Here is a 12,685-nt window from a genome sequence, read left to right as displayed (position 1 = left end):
GTAATAACTGTTGCTTAAATTATTAGCTACAATATATTCTTGAAAATTGGGATGTCGTTTCTAGGCATCTTGGAGAACAAAAAGTTCACAACACATTTACCCATAAGTAACATATTTTCAGTAGAATTTCACAAAATACACATGGAATGCCATTTCGATATGACCAAACACTTTAAGTGTTAACCAGTTTAGCCAAGCCCAACCTCAGAAATTCCAGATACTCAAAGCTTTGTGACCCAAGGTTTGTGATTAAAGGTTGTATGACCTTATCTTTTCAAGTAAACCTTCCATGAAGAAAATGCCACTAGGCAGGATCTTAAGTGGCTGGGATTCAATGGCGTGAGAGAGAGCTGGTTAGGAGAAGACTGCAGAAAGAATGAAATAAAGGGGTTCAGACGGCCAGGAGAGCTGGGGACTTAGCAGAATGAAGATGAAGGCAGGCGTGCGCCACCACACCCACGGGAAAGCGCTGGGGAATGGTCGTTTAGATTCCTGTTGAAGGAAAAGTAGCAGAACTCAAAGGCCGGAGCCAGAGCTGGCAAAAGGTACGAGCCCGGAAGGGATGGAAGGGATGTCCTCCGCAGGGCTTCCGGGCAGGGAAGCTGTGCTCTAATCTGTTATATTCCTAAGCAGCTTACTGTCAGGTCTCATTCACTGAGGCGCTGTGAGAACGCACTTGGTACAGAGCCGAAACTGGGCCCACGGTCAGGGGCGCAGACCGCGCAGCCCGGGACTCACCGGCCGTTGTCGCGGCCCACGCCCCACACGCGGATGCTCACGATGGGCTGGGAGTGCAGCACGGTGCGGTCCATGGGGTCCACCAGGCTGAGCATGTCATTCTCCAGGATCAGGTACATGTCTTTGCCCTAGGGTGCAACGAGAGGCGTTGACTTCCTCACGCAGGCTCCACACCCCGACCACATTTGTGGCCATCGCAGGGTACTGTTTCAGCGCCCCAAAGCGGTCACCCCATGGGTCTATAATTTGTTTTCCCAATAGGGAGACATCTTTTCTGGACTGAAATATTCACCCATCTTTCCCATCCCCTTACATCCCCAGTCCTTCTCTTGTTCTCTGAGTCCTCTGAAATGTCCCCAACTGCTTTTTAGCTGGCCCTTTTTTTTTCTCTCTTTCTCTTTCGAGAGAAGGTCTCACTGTGTAGTTCAGGCTGGCCCTGAGTTTACTATGTAGCCCCGGCTGGCCTCGAACTAATGGTGATCCTCCTGCCTCAGCCTCCTGAGTGCTGGGATTACCAGTGTGCATCACCATGCCCAGCCTGGCCCTTATTTTTAACTATTCACCTATCTGAACTTTTCAGAAGACGGGCTAATGTGGAGGCCTGGAGAATCGATTCTCATACACATTCCCTGCCCAGCAGACTCTGACAACCATTTTCTCCCACGGTCGTGCTCGGACCCTCTCAGGCATGCCCTCGGCCCTTCCAGACCCACAGCCATGTCCTTCACTCCTCCGCACTCACATCGTGCTTTGCCTGTGTGGTGCAGCGGGCAGCCAGCAGGCAGGGCTCTGGACGCGTCTCCGCACTCACGGCTCACACTTACATGTCTATGTATCACACGCAGATACACGGGGTGCTTGAGGGGCCCTGGGGCTCAGGAACTCTCTAAATGACCCTGGAAGAGCTTGTTTTATTATCTAACACTCAGGGAAACTGAGGCTGAGCAGTTAAGTGCCCTGCCGCAGACCTGACTCAGAAGCTGTCCTGGGTGCTGCCGTATCACCGAGACAGGGCAGCATCTGGGTGTCTCAAGCGTTTGTGCTGCAGCTGAGTTCTGGAAGCTTTGGTGTTGCATCTCCCCGTAGGTGCTGGTCCTCTGAAGACAGGAGGACAGGAGGACTAGGCTATTCAACTTCATTCCTTCCCTGTGTAGTCCTCGGCAGCACAGAGGTTTCTTGGTGAGTCTTCCAATCCCAAATCGAGACTGACCAATTCCTTTCTGGGAAAGCTCTTTTATTTTTTCTTATTTGGAACTCACTACTGGCCTCAAACTCACTGCGATCCTCCTGCCTCAGCCTCCTGAGTACTGGGATTACAGGTGTGTGCCACCAAGTCCACAGGAAAGCTCTTGACAGTGACGTTTCAGATTCCTATTGAAGGTTCTCAGAGTGAATTCAGCTCTGATGCTCAGGGAGGCAGAGATGGGTAGATCACTGCTTCTGAGCCAGTGTTTAAGCTGAGCCAGTGGCTACAGCTGACTCAGCAAGATCTAGAACTGCCCCAAGGAAAGGCAAAATGAATTACAGACAAGCCACTGGCAGGCATCATGGCTAGTCCAGGCGGACGTGGCCACTGGCAGGCATCACGGCTAGTCCAGGGCCTGCAGGCACACTGCAGCGACCATGGCCTCGGGCACCTGCAGGGTGAGTCACTCACACAAAGCCCAGATCGCAACAACCTCGTCCCAATCCTAGCTCAGAACTACTGAGAGGTCTAGAGTTCTTCATGAAGGACAGACTGGAGGTAGGGCACTGAGGCCTGAGTATTTGGAAGGAAAGTTGGGGGGTCATGTGGTGAAAGGATGTTAAAGTCAAATACCAAAAAAAGCAGTATTTTTCTTGGGTAGAAGAAAATCTTTTCTCCCTTCTCCCAATGCTAGGGATCTAAAAGTCTGGATAGCAATGCAATTTAGCTCTGTGGGAAGGGTTGTGAAAGTACCTCCCGCCCTGAGCAGATTCTCACACAGCCCAGACCCGAAGCGGAGGTTCACTCCCACAGTCCTGCTAACGGGACGCAGGCAGGGAGGGGTACCTGCATGCAACGGCCACTATGCTAAGGCACCCCAAGTTCTGCAGGTCTCAAGCACAGTAGGAATATGGCTTTCCTCCTTGGTGTGACTTTTATACAGATTTGGTGTTCTTACTGTCACTTTCTTTTCTGAAATTATTTCAGCTGACATTCAAAGTGGAATCACTTTATGGACGGTGAGAGGGATATATGGGCATCAATTCCACACCTCATGTGTAATGTTGATTTTCAGACTGTAAAGAAAGAAGGGTGTAGTATGAGAGGCTACTAAGCCACCTTCCAGTGGAGGCATCAATGTTCTTTTACAAGTATGTGTGGAAGTCACAGCTTCTTTTGAGGAATACACTTTGGCCTCTGGGAAGCCGAGGCAGGAGAATGGCAAGTTTACGCCAGCCTGGGCAATTTAGTGAGAACTTGTCTCAAAATACAACTACAAATAAAACCAGAGCTGGGGCTACAGCTGAGAATGAAGGCCCTGGGTTCAACCCCTAGTACTGCCAAAGAAAATGGAAACTACAAAAATAATGTACTTTGACAGCAATGAGTCCTCTCCCAAGAAACTATCCTAAACAGACCAGCACAACAATTTTGCACATAAAATTCAGAGGTTTCTGGTACCCTAACTTTATCCACAGATCTGTGAGGACCGGAGGATAAGGGGGCGGGGGAGGGGGCTCTGAGAAACGCTCTTGCGCAGGACCTCAACCCTCACCTGGACGAGGCGGAGTGGAGAGTAGTCACCCGGATGTACCATGTGGACCCTATCTGCCTTTGCGAGGCAACAGCTCACACACACCCAGAAGCCCACAGTAGCACCTCCCACAGAGCCCTGGGGCAGGGGGCCCGGGGCAGCTGGTCATGAATTACATCCGCATGCTACTTACCTCTCCCCAGATGCCCACTGTGTCTCGGATGTCGTTTTTGCAGTACGAAAGCTGCCTGATGCAATTGTTGACAGCCACGCTGCTTTTCCCAGGGGCGAGGTCCTCCTCTGCCATCTCCACCCAGCCCAGGGAGCGCACAGCAAAGCACTGGAAGACACGGCAGAAGGCAGAAGTAAGTCTCCGGTCCACATCAATCCACATCAGGTCACGCTAAAACCCTGGGGCACTACGAAGGATGTTAACACACCTTCGCGTGCCTCACTAGGCACTCTGATCTTCTAATTTGGGTAACAAATCCTCTATTGTTGGAAAATTAAATTGGGATTATTTTTTGTTATTAAAAGGTGTCAGGATGATGTCCTTGCTTAATGTGTGCAGTGTGTCCAGATGTTTTCCTCTTAGGTTACTAGGTGTACTATTATAGAATTAGGGGGTAGAAAACTTTCAAGGCTCCTGTGATCTATGATGAGGCAGGTTGATTTTCAATAGTAAGAAATGCAAGCCCATGAGACGTGCTAAGCATCTAGGAAAAGAAAACAGGGTAAGTCCAGGTGAGGCATTTCTTCGTAACAACAATAAGCACCATGTTTAACAGCCAGAAAGGGAAGAAAATGGAGACAAAGCAACAAGTAGGCCTGAGGTGAAAGAGCATGTGTTACAGGACGAAATCCTGAAGCTGTGAGATGCTACAGTGAGATCCACTTGCTCCATCTTTGAGAGGTATTTTCTCTGAGATCAGGCCCCTTGCTTCCTTTTCCAAGTTCTGATATCCATTTCCTCCCTTTAATTTAAAAAGCATTACATGCTTATTGGAACAAGCCAAAAATCCAAAGACATAGAAGGAAAATTCCCGGTCCATGTGAGGGTGGGGTGACTAGGCCATTCTGCCTATCCCGGTCACCAAGGCTGGGCCACGGGGGTGGTCTTTCACCTCTCCCCAAAGCCCCAGGGCCCTTCTGAGCTGCACATCTGTTGAAGGGGTCACTTTCCTGGGATAGAAGGGGCAGATGTGCAGCCCCGCACTTCCTCAGGAGCCAAAGGATGGGCTCCCTCAGCACAGCTTATAAAATTTCCGAAGTGAGCTTAGAAACAGAATGGAGAAATGGAGCCAGCTCCTAACGGGACTAATACTGAGCCCAGTGTTACTCTCCGCTCCAGCCACACAGTCAGACTGGGCACCTCACTCCAGATTGCCAATTCTGACGTTGTCAGGGGAACCCCACCGCAATGCCAAAGACAAAAGCAGCAGCCCAGTGAGCAATTCACACACTGGGCCACAAGTCCCACAGGGGAAGGCCAGGTAACTGCCTCAGGTGTGAGCACACATTGCCGTCTACACACGGCCCCTGGAGAGCAGGCAGTCCCCAGGGGCCACTGCAGAGCCACCCAGGGGAAAGGCCGTGAGAGCCCCACGCTGAGGGGGTCTGCCCGCCCCTCCCTGCCTCCCACAGCTCCCTGCCTCAGCTCCAGGCTGGACTGTGTCTCCAGGCAGCTCCGTCAGCCATGCCTGGTGCACAGCCCAGCCCACCTCACTGCTTTCCTAAAGTCCATGACGCCTGGGCTGAGCCCTGAGGAGCCACCCCGCTGGCCCCTCTCCTATGGGCTCCTAACAGAGGCCGCATCCACTCACCTCGGCCTGCCATTCTGACCTTGTGATTGCCCTCATCTCCAAAACACGCTGAACTCTCCTGACTCGGAGAACATTTATTGATACGACCCCTACTTTAACAGCAGGAAACAGGCAACTCAGTCATATCATCTGACACTGTTCCCACGCCAAAGGCTACCCCGCTTACCCTCAGCTCGACAGCATCACGTCAGTGTGCGCATTTCAGACATGAAGAAACTGAGTGAGGGGCCAGGCTGCCATACAGGGGCTCTGGGCTCCCCGCATCATTTGGTGCTACGCCTCTGAGACTGCACTAGAGGGACGGCATGTCACAGGGGGCTAGGCCTGCAGAGCAGGCTCCAAAGCAGTCTACAATACAGCTACCATTCTGAGCATCTATAGCTCAAGAGTAAGGACAGCCCGAGTTCCAGTCTTAGCTCTGTTTTACAGATCCTGTGACCTTGAGGAAGTCACTTACTAATTTAAGTTCTCAGGTTTTTCAGTTGTAAGAGCGGGATACCATCAGTAATAGTTATCTCACTGGGTGGTCAGGAGGAGAAAACAATGCAACACTGGGTAAGAACCTGACCTCTGGAAACACCCAGGGAACACTTCCTGGAGGGCAGATTCGTACAGTGCATCTGCTTCTTGGCTGGAGTCAGCAAAAGGGGAAAATGACAGGGGCAGAGTACGTGCAATGAAGATGGCTACAAGTCTCAGCTCTCCTCCGTGACAGATACATCTGCTTCGTGCACGTCATCCTGGCAAAATTAAGAGTAGCCCTTTTCTTGGCGAAAATGTTCTGGGTTAGATAATAAATTAGATGTTCATCTTAGGTCAAAATCAAAGTGAGTTCAGCCTTGGGGTACTGCGATGTGCTGATGTGGGAAAGGGGTTTGGTATAGGTAGATGCTGCTCACAGCCCACAGCTGGGGGACCCTTCCAGGGAGCCTGAGGGCAGGGTCACTGTGGGAAGGTCACAGACTCCTAAAACCAGAAGCCAGGACCGAATTTCCCACTGCCTCTAGTTACTTCTTGGGAAATCTCCAACCTGTGACTACAGGCAAGAACTCATCAAGGATATCAAAGGGAAAAGGCGTGCCGGGTTCAGCGGCACATATACCCCCAAAAAACCAGAAAAGAATGTGGTTGTCCTTTGTCCCTTCAGCTCTAGAACACATGGATTTCAACCTAAACAAGCTCAGAAAAGCCAGTGAGTATCTTTTTTGGCTAAGAAATATGAATCATCCAACTATCCATAACAATCAGGGTACTGTTTTGTCATAATGATTAAAAAACAAACGCTCAAATTATACTTATTATAATGAATTCATTTAGAGCCACTTTTCTTGTGTAATCCTGCAATTATTTACTTAATTTACTTTTTGAGCTGAAAAGCATCACTACCATTCTTTGTGGCCAAACAAGAAAGAAACAAAGGGAATTCTGAACTCCACCCTGGAATCAGTAGAGTTTCTTCCCAAGAATAGAGCAGCTAAAAGCAACCGGCACTGTTTGGTGCTGCCCCCGAGTGGCCAGGAAGGGTTATAACCACCACCACCCACTTCAATCAGGAGTAGCTCAGCAGAATCAGCTCTGGCAACAAACACTCCTTTTCCGGTACGGGAAGAGCTAAAAATATTTCATCAAATAAACTGCCTTTTAAAAACTTTTTCTTGAGTTTTGAACATAAGCAACTGACATATGCATTGTGACTGCTCATTCTTCACTAGCCCTTAAATAAATGGGCGCCAGTTTGCTGGTGCTCCTGTTATTTTTATTAGTTATTGGCATTTAAGGGGGGGTTAAGGCTGAATGAGATGGGACAGAGCTTTTGGCTTGGCTTCCTTCTCTCCCATCTGTTTTCTCTTCCCTCGATGCCCCTGCTGAAACCAAGTTATCACATCTAAGCTGGAATACGCATCCCACCTCCACTACATTTCTGAGCCCTACATATGCCTGAAAGAACCTCTTCCTAAATTATGTGTAATGGGGCAGAACACAGCGCAAAGCCTGGGTTTTCATGGTGAGTCCTAGGTTGGAATTCCTCCACTCCAATCAGGGGGTGCTCAACCTCCCTGACTTCCAAGTTTATTCAGGGGAAAAGTGATGATGCTACTGAGCTCACAGAGTGGCCAGGAGATTCCGCAGGAATGAGGACAGGAAGTGGTGGGCACATTTAGGAACTCAGCTGATGCTCACTTCCTTCTCTCTGGCTCCAGAAGACCCTACCCTGTCTTGCTTTATTCTGCCCAGAGTCCCCCCATCTCCTCTCCCAAGATGAATTTCTAGGTGTGTCTCTTCTTTCCCCTGAGCTTTAATGAAGACAAGCAGGGTGAGTGCAGCTGGCAGAAAGCTGGGGACCTTATTCCTGGACAGAAGTGGGGTGAGGCTGGGATAGGGGCTGGGAGCCGGAAGGGCACAATGCAGGCTTTGCCCCTGGCCAGGCGAGCTGGCCCTACGGTACAGACCAAAGACGATGGCAGCTGAGGTGCACAGAGCGGCACTGTGCCCCGCACAGGGCTTTGTCACTGCCGAGGGAAGGGGCACCAAGGCAATGGTGCCAGAAGGGACAGTGACACTCAACTATGGATACTTAAAAACTAAAAAGTTCACACAGAAAAGCTAGAATTTGGTTTAACGCTACAAATGTAATCCCAATTACAGTCATGTATAGGAATAAGCATGTAAGCCTAGTTACTGAGCAGCACGATAGCATCTGTGTGTTCAAGTCCATGAACATTTATCAAGTGCCTACAAGATCCGGAGGCCTGCACAGCTGGGCCACACACGGTCCATACTCCTGAGAGGCCTGATGCGTTGTCAGCATTCTGAGCAGGGACCCAGAGTTTGGTACCATGAAATAAGGGTACACTGAGGCAAAGCTTGTGTTGCGAGCTTAGGAAGGAGTCTTTCTATTCAGAGGGAGTTATGGACAACTTCCTCAAGGACCAGATACTGAGCTGGGCCTTGTAAGACGGGTGGAGTCATTCGTTCACAAACATTGACGACTTATGATGTGTCACGTACTGGAAAAGCACCAATAAACCAAATGGACCACTCTGCGCTGCGTAGTATCTCAAAAATCTAGAAGAGCACATTCATTTGGCTGCCATGCCCAAGGCTCCAGAGCCCCACCACGCTGGACGGAAGGTCTCAGGTTTCCAAGCCACTAACGGGGATCTCGGGGCAGCCACATATGAGCTCTGTGAGTGAGTCCTGGTGAGCCTCAGTTTCCTCGTCTGTTCCAGGAAGGATAGCAACATGGACCTCCTGGAGCACTGGCAAGGTGAAATGGGATGGCTTCTGTTAAGTGGTGTGCGTAAGACTTGGCCCGAGGACAGTGGCCGAGAAACGGCAGCCAGTATTTTCTCTGTCTAGCACGTGTCTGGGTTGGGAGCTGCCACTGGAAGCCAACTGGGCCAGTCTGGTTTTGTTTTGGACACACATCAGGTAGGCAGGGAGGAGAACAGGCCCTGTCCTCTGCAGCAGGGCTGGGCCCATCTCCTCAGCTGACTTCCGGGGCTTTAAATAACCATCCATAGCTGAGCGCTCACAGACGAGCTTCAGGAAGTTCTAACCCAAACTGTGTGTGCGCGTGTTAGGGAAAGGGCCCCACGCTTTCAGCGGTTTTCCAAAGGCTATGAGCATATGAGGTACTTGTGACGATTTCCAAGGAGATTGGATCAAGTCATCATTGATGAGGACATCAACTAGAGGACATGCACTGGGGTACAAAAAAAATTTACTAGCCAACATCAGAGTTCTTTTTTGATTAACAGACGAAGGAAATGGTGAAAGGCTCTCTTTAGAAATGACAAGGAATTTGTGAGGGAAGCAGAATGGGCATGGAAAATAGGGAGGGAGAATAAGGTGCACAACCTCTGGGGGAGTCTGAACTTCTGCTATGAGTGGGTCTAATGTGCGAAAGCGAGGGGAGCCCGACACCCAGGTTCTAATACAAGCATCTGCTGTGGATAACACCCGCCTGACATCACCTCGATGCTTCAGCAAAGCCGGTTACAAAGAGATGGCCCTCCTCACTGGGGAAATTAAAGGAGATGGGCTGCCACCCTTCCGCTGGGGAAACTGGGCAGAGACCCTGGGAAGCTCCTGAGGGGAGAAGAGGAATTTAGCTTAAGTACAGTTAAAGCCCCGGGGAATAGGCCAACTTTCTGGGAGGGCCCAGAGAGGGACTGGAACTGGAAGCAACTGGAGTTCAAGCCTGTCTTGCTGGATCCTAAGAACATGGTGACCCCAGCTGTTGCCCAGTTATGTAGGGCTGCTCCGTGGAAACTTCCACATCTGTGAGGTGAGTGAGATTGCAGTCAGGTGGAAAAAGCCATGAATTCTTGCTATGTGCAACTATGAAGGAGACCATTTCCAGTCCTTACCCAGGGCACGTATGATGTATTTCACACAGCACCAGAATAATGCCTGTGTAGGGTGCAGTCCTTCCATCTGATCTCCCATGTTCTGAGATGTTGCTCTGAGAGTTAGAGCAGGCCTCTCCCCTTTCATTTCCCACAGCTACTGTGAGCATTAGAGACAGCAGCTGCCGGGTCTGATTTTGCTTGGGGCTACAGTCTTTTGACCACAGAGGATTCAGGAGACAAAGCAGCAGGTAAGCAAAGACCTTGATCTCAAATGACTTTCACCAGAACCCTTCTAAAAATGTGCAGTTTCTTCAAAGGTCCAAGTCTCCTGGTGGAATGTTGCTTCCCTCACAGGAAAGCGTTTAGTAAATCGGAGTCTGTGGTCACTACAGGCAGGCAGGTAGACTACTGTCACCAAGCACACGGTTTTAAACAAAAGCAGGCTCTGCCACTGCTCTTCTCTGAAATACTGACATGCCTTCCAGCTCTGGGATACGGTAATTCTACAAGGCCAGGTGTCTGGGGAGCCCCTGAAGTGGTGTTTGACCCAGTTCTCCATTGAGAAGGAAACAAGGAATTAGCCTGGTGAATTATTCAACATGGCAATAACCTGGGTGGCTAGGGAGGACCCAGGGCGCATCCTTGTTCCGTCCCAGCTCACATCAGCTGTGCCTGATGCTTCTTCAGACCTTGTGCAACAAGGGAGGCATTCGGGCAGGAAACAAGACGCACGGCCTTTTGGGGCCCAGAACCCATTAGTGCCATTTACTTAACTTTCTTCTTCTTACTTTTCAGAGTCCAACAGTCCTATGGCAAAAGTTTGCTGCATGCTAATATCTCACAGGCTTTCCACAGCGGGGGCATTTGTACTAATAGCTGGCACCACTGAGCACTTCCAACGCGCCAGGCCATACGGGGTGAGCTCTTTCAGAAATGTCACCCACAGCACCCGCCTTCTTGCCTCTGCTTGCTCACTACTGGCTGGCACTCTATGGGGCAGTGATACCCAGCCCAGCCACCTCTGCCTGGCAATCACTTACAAAGCCTGAACCACGGAGAATCCTTTTAATTTTCAGAGTGAGCTGAATTATCACTGTGTCATGACTAAGTTATGGAAATTTAAAAATAAAACCAGACTGCCAACTTACTAGTTCACAGAGAGCAACGCAGGTAGGTATTGCTCTGACCTGACCCTAGGGTCAGCTCATGAGAAGATCTGCTCTCTGGGGAAAATCTACTCTAGTTTTTAGTCACCTGCCCACCGCAAGCTGAGCCACAAAGACGCAAGCAGAGGAGCCCGAGCCGATATCTCAGTGGCCAGGTTCTTGGAGATTCTTGGCTCTTGCCAGAGACAGGCTCCCAGGTTGTGATTTAGTACAGACATAGTTAATTGCATCAGTCGCTTCCTGCCCAGGACCCAAGCTGGCAGGATGAGGACTATTTTTATCAATGGAAAAATTTGAGCAGAGGTGGGTTTAACTGAGAGACACAGCCCAGTGCTTCCAGGTTGTCGACGAACAAATTAGGTGCAAGTGTGCATTTAAATGTAAACTCACAAGCATATCACTTTAGACACATGTAATATGATGATCATATGTAATGATCACCATCATACCAGCAGTGACCATTTATTGAGGGCTCACTGTGCACTGAGTGTTTTACATGCAAAATTTAGGAGTCTGGATTTGCCCAGAAAGCATGAAAGTGAGCACTGGTATTTATAGGTCACTTTCTGGATGCCACATTCTTGATAAACCCAGCAAACATGTTCTCACAACCTTAGACAGTAGGTGCTATGTTTCTTAATTTCTAAATGAGAAACTGAGGCAAAGACAGCTTAGCTATACTGCCTAAGGTCATACAGTAAATAACCCAGGCAGAATGTAGTCCTCAGGTGGATCACTATTTGCTTTTCACAGAAGAGGAAATCAGCCGTGGGGCATTCAGGAAGTGCCGCCCACGCCCAGCACGGGATCCCACCACCCTGTGCTCTGCATTAGCCATTCTCCAAACAGGAATGCTCAGCCCCAAGGGGCTCCTGAATAGCAAGCCTCTGGCTGCCATCACCCTGATGAGGGCCCAGCACAAGCGCCATGCTCAATAAATCGTCAAATGAAAGCACCTGAGCTTGAGACAGACAGAAGTATCAAACAGGGCTGGACTAGACCTGGCTGGGATTCCTGGACCTAAACTCCCTAGTTGTGCCCTTGGCAAGCTAATCACCCTCTGTGTCACCGGAGGGATAACCGTACCTTTGCAAGCAGCAGTAAGAATTCAAGGGGTGTGCAGCCTCCTGAGGAGGCCCAACACAGCCCACGGGAACAGCTGATTTTATTCAAGCCGTAACAAAAACATATGTAGCCTCAACTCTGAGGTCAGAGCACCCAGATTTGAATCACAGCTCCAAACTTAATTTCTGAGACACAGGGCCAGATAATATGCTGGCCTGCACCTCCGTTTTCTAATCTGTAAAATGGAGACAGTTGTATTATTTATGTTCTAAGGAATGTTGGGAGCAATAAACGATATTGCAGAACTAAAACACTTAGGGTAGTATATGGTAAGTAGCCGATGTGCTAGATTTATCATTATTAGCTCCAAATTATCAACAAATCTTGATGTAAGTCATGTATAGCAATATAAAAGTCGTGCACAAATAGTCATCTAGTCAGTCACAGGATCACTAATGGGGCGGCGTAACACATCTGACTGCAAGTGTTGCTGTTGTAGACCAGAGGCGCAGTTCTCCCAGTGGGGGTAAGCCTGCCTGGTACCTAGTCCAGTCCTTGTCTGGCTTATCAGGACCACCATCTATAATAACTGGCCAACTATCAAAACAGGCTTGAGGACTTGGCTCACACTCAAGGGTCCTGGGACAGTTAGGCAGAGGGGCATCCTGCGCGCTGGCTGTAGTTCAGTTCTTAACCTGGTGCCCGGCTGATTTGTGACCTATGCTGAAGGCGCCCAGCTGTACCAGGACCTGTGTGCCCAAGGAGACTTCTGTGCCAGCAGGATCCAGTCAACACATTGTCACAATGTCACCTACTTT

General features: G+C 49.7%; 1 protein-coding gene across 13 annotated transcripts in view; it reads right to left on the bottom strand.

Moving 5' to 3' along the window:
• The window catches only part of Apbb2 (amyloid beta (A4) precursor protein-binding, family B, member 2), a 272,486-nt gene that overhangs the window by 68,193 nt on the left and 191,608 nt on the right, over positions 1–12,685 (bottom strand). For all 13 annotated transcript variants that reach the window (XM_013518050.1, XM_013518042.1, XM_013518049.1 and 10 more), the window contains 2 exons: positions 3,652–3,798; positions 739–866 (listed from right to left, as the gene is read on the bottom strand). In XM_013518050.1, the coding sequence (XP_013373504.1) occupies positions 739–866; positions 3,652–3,798 (275 nt within the window). The remainder of the gene's footprint in view (positions 1–738; positions 867–3,651; positions 3,799–12,685) is intronic.

This window comes from Chinchilla lanigera, unplaced genomic scaffold, assembly GCF_000276665.1.
Source record: "Chinchilla lanigera isolate Chin_1 unplaced genomic scaffold, ChiLan1.0 scaffold00042, whole genome shotgun sequence".
Classification (NCBI taxonomy): Eukaryota; Metazoa; Chordata; class Mammalia; order Rodentia; family Chinchillidae; genus Chinchilla; species Chinchilla lanigera.
The sequence above is the reverse complement of the archived record's forward strand: the minus strand, read 5'-3'. Positions and strand labels throughout refer to the sequence as shown.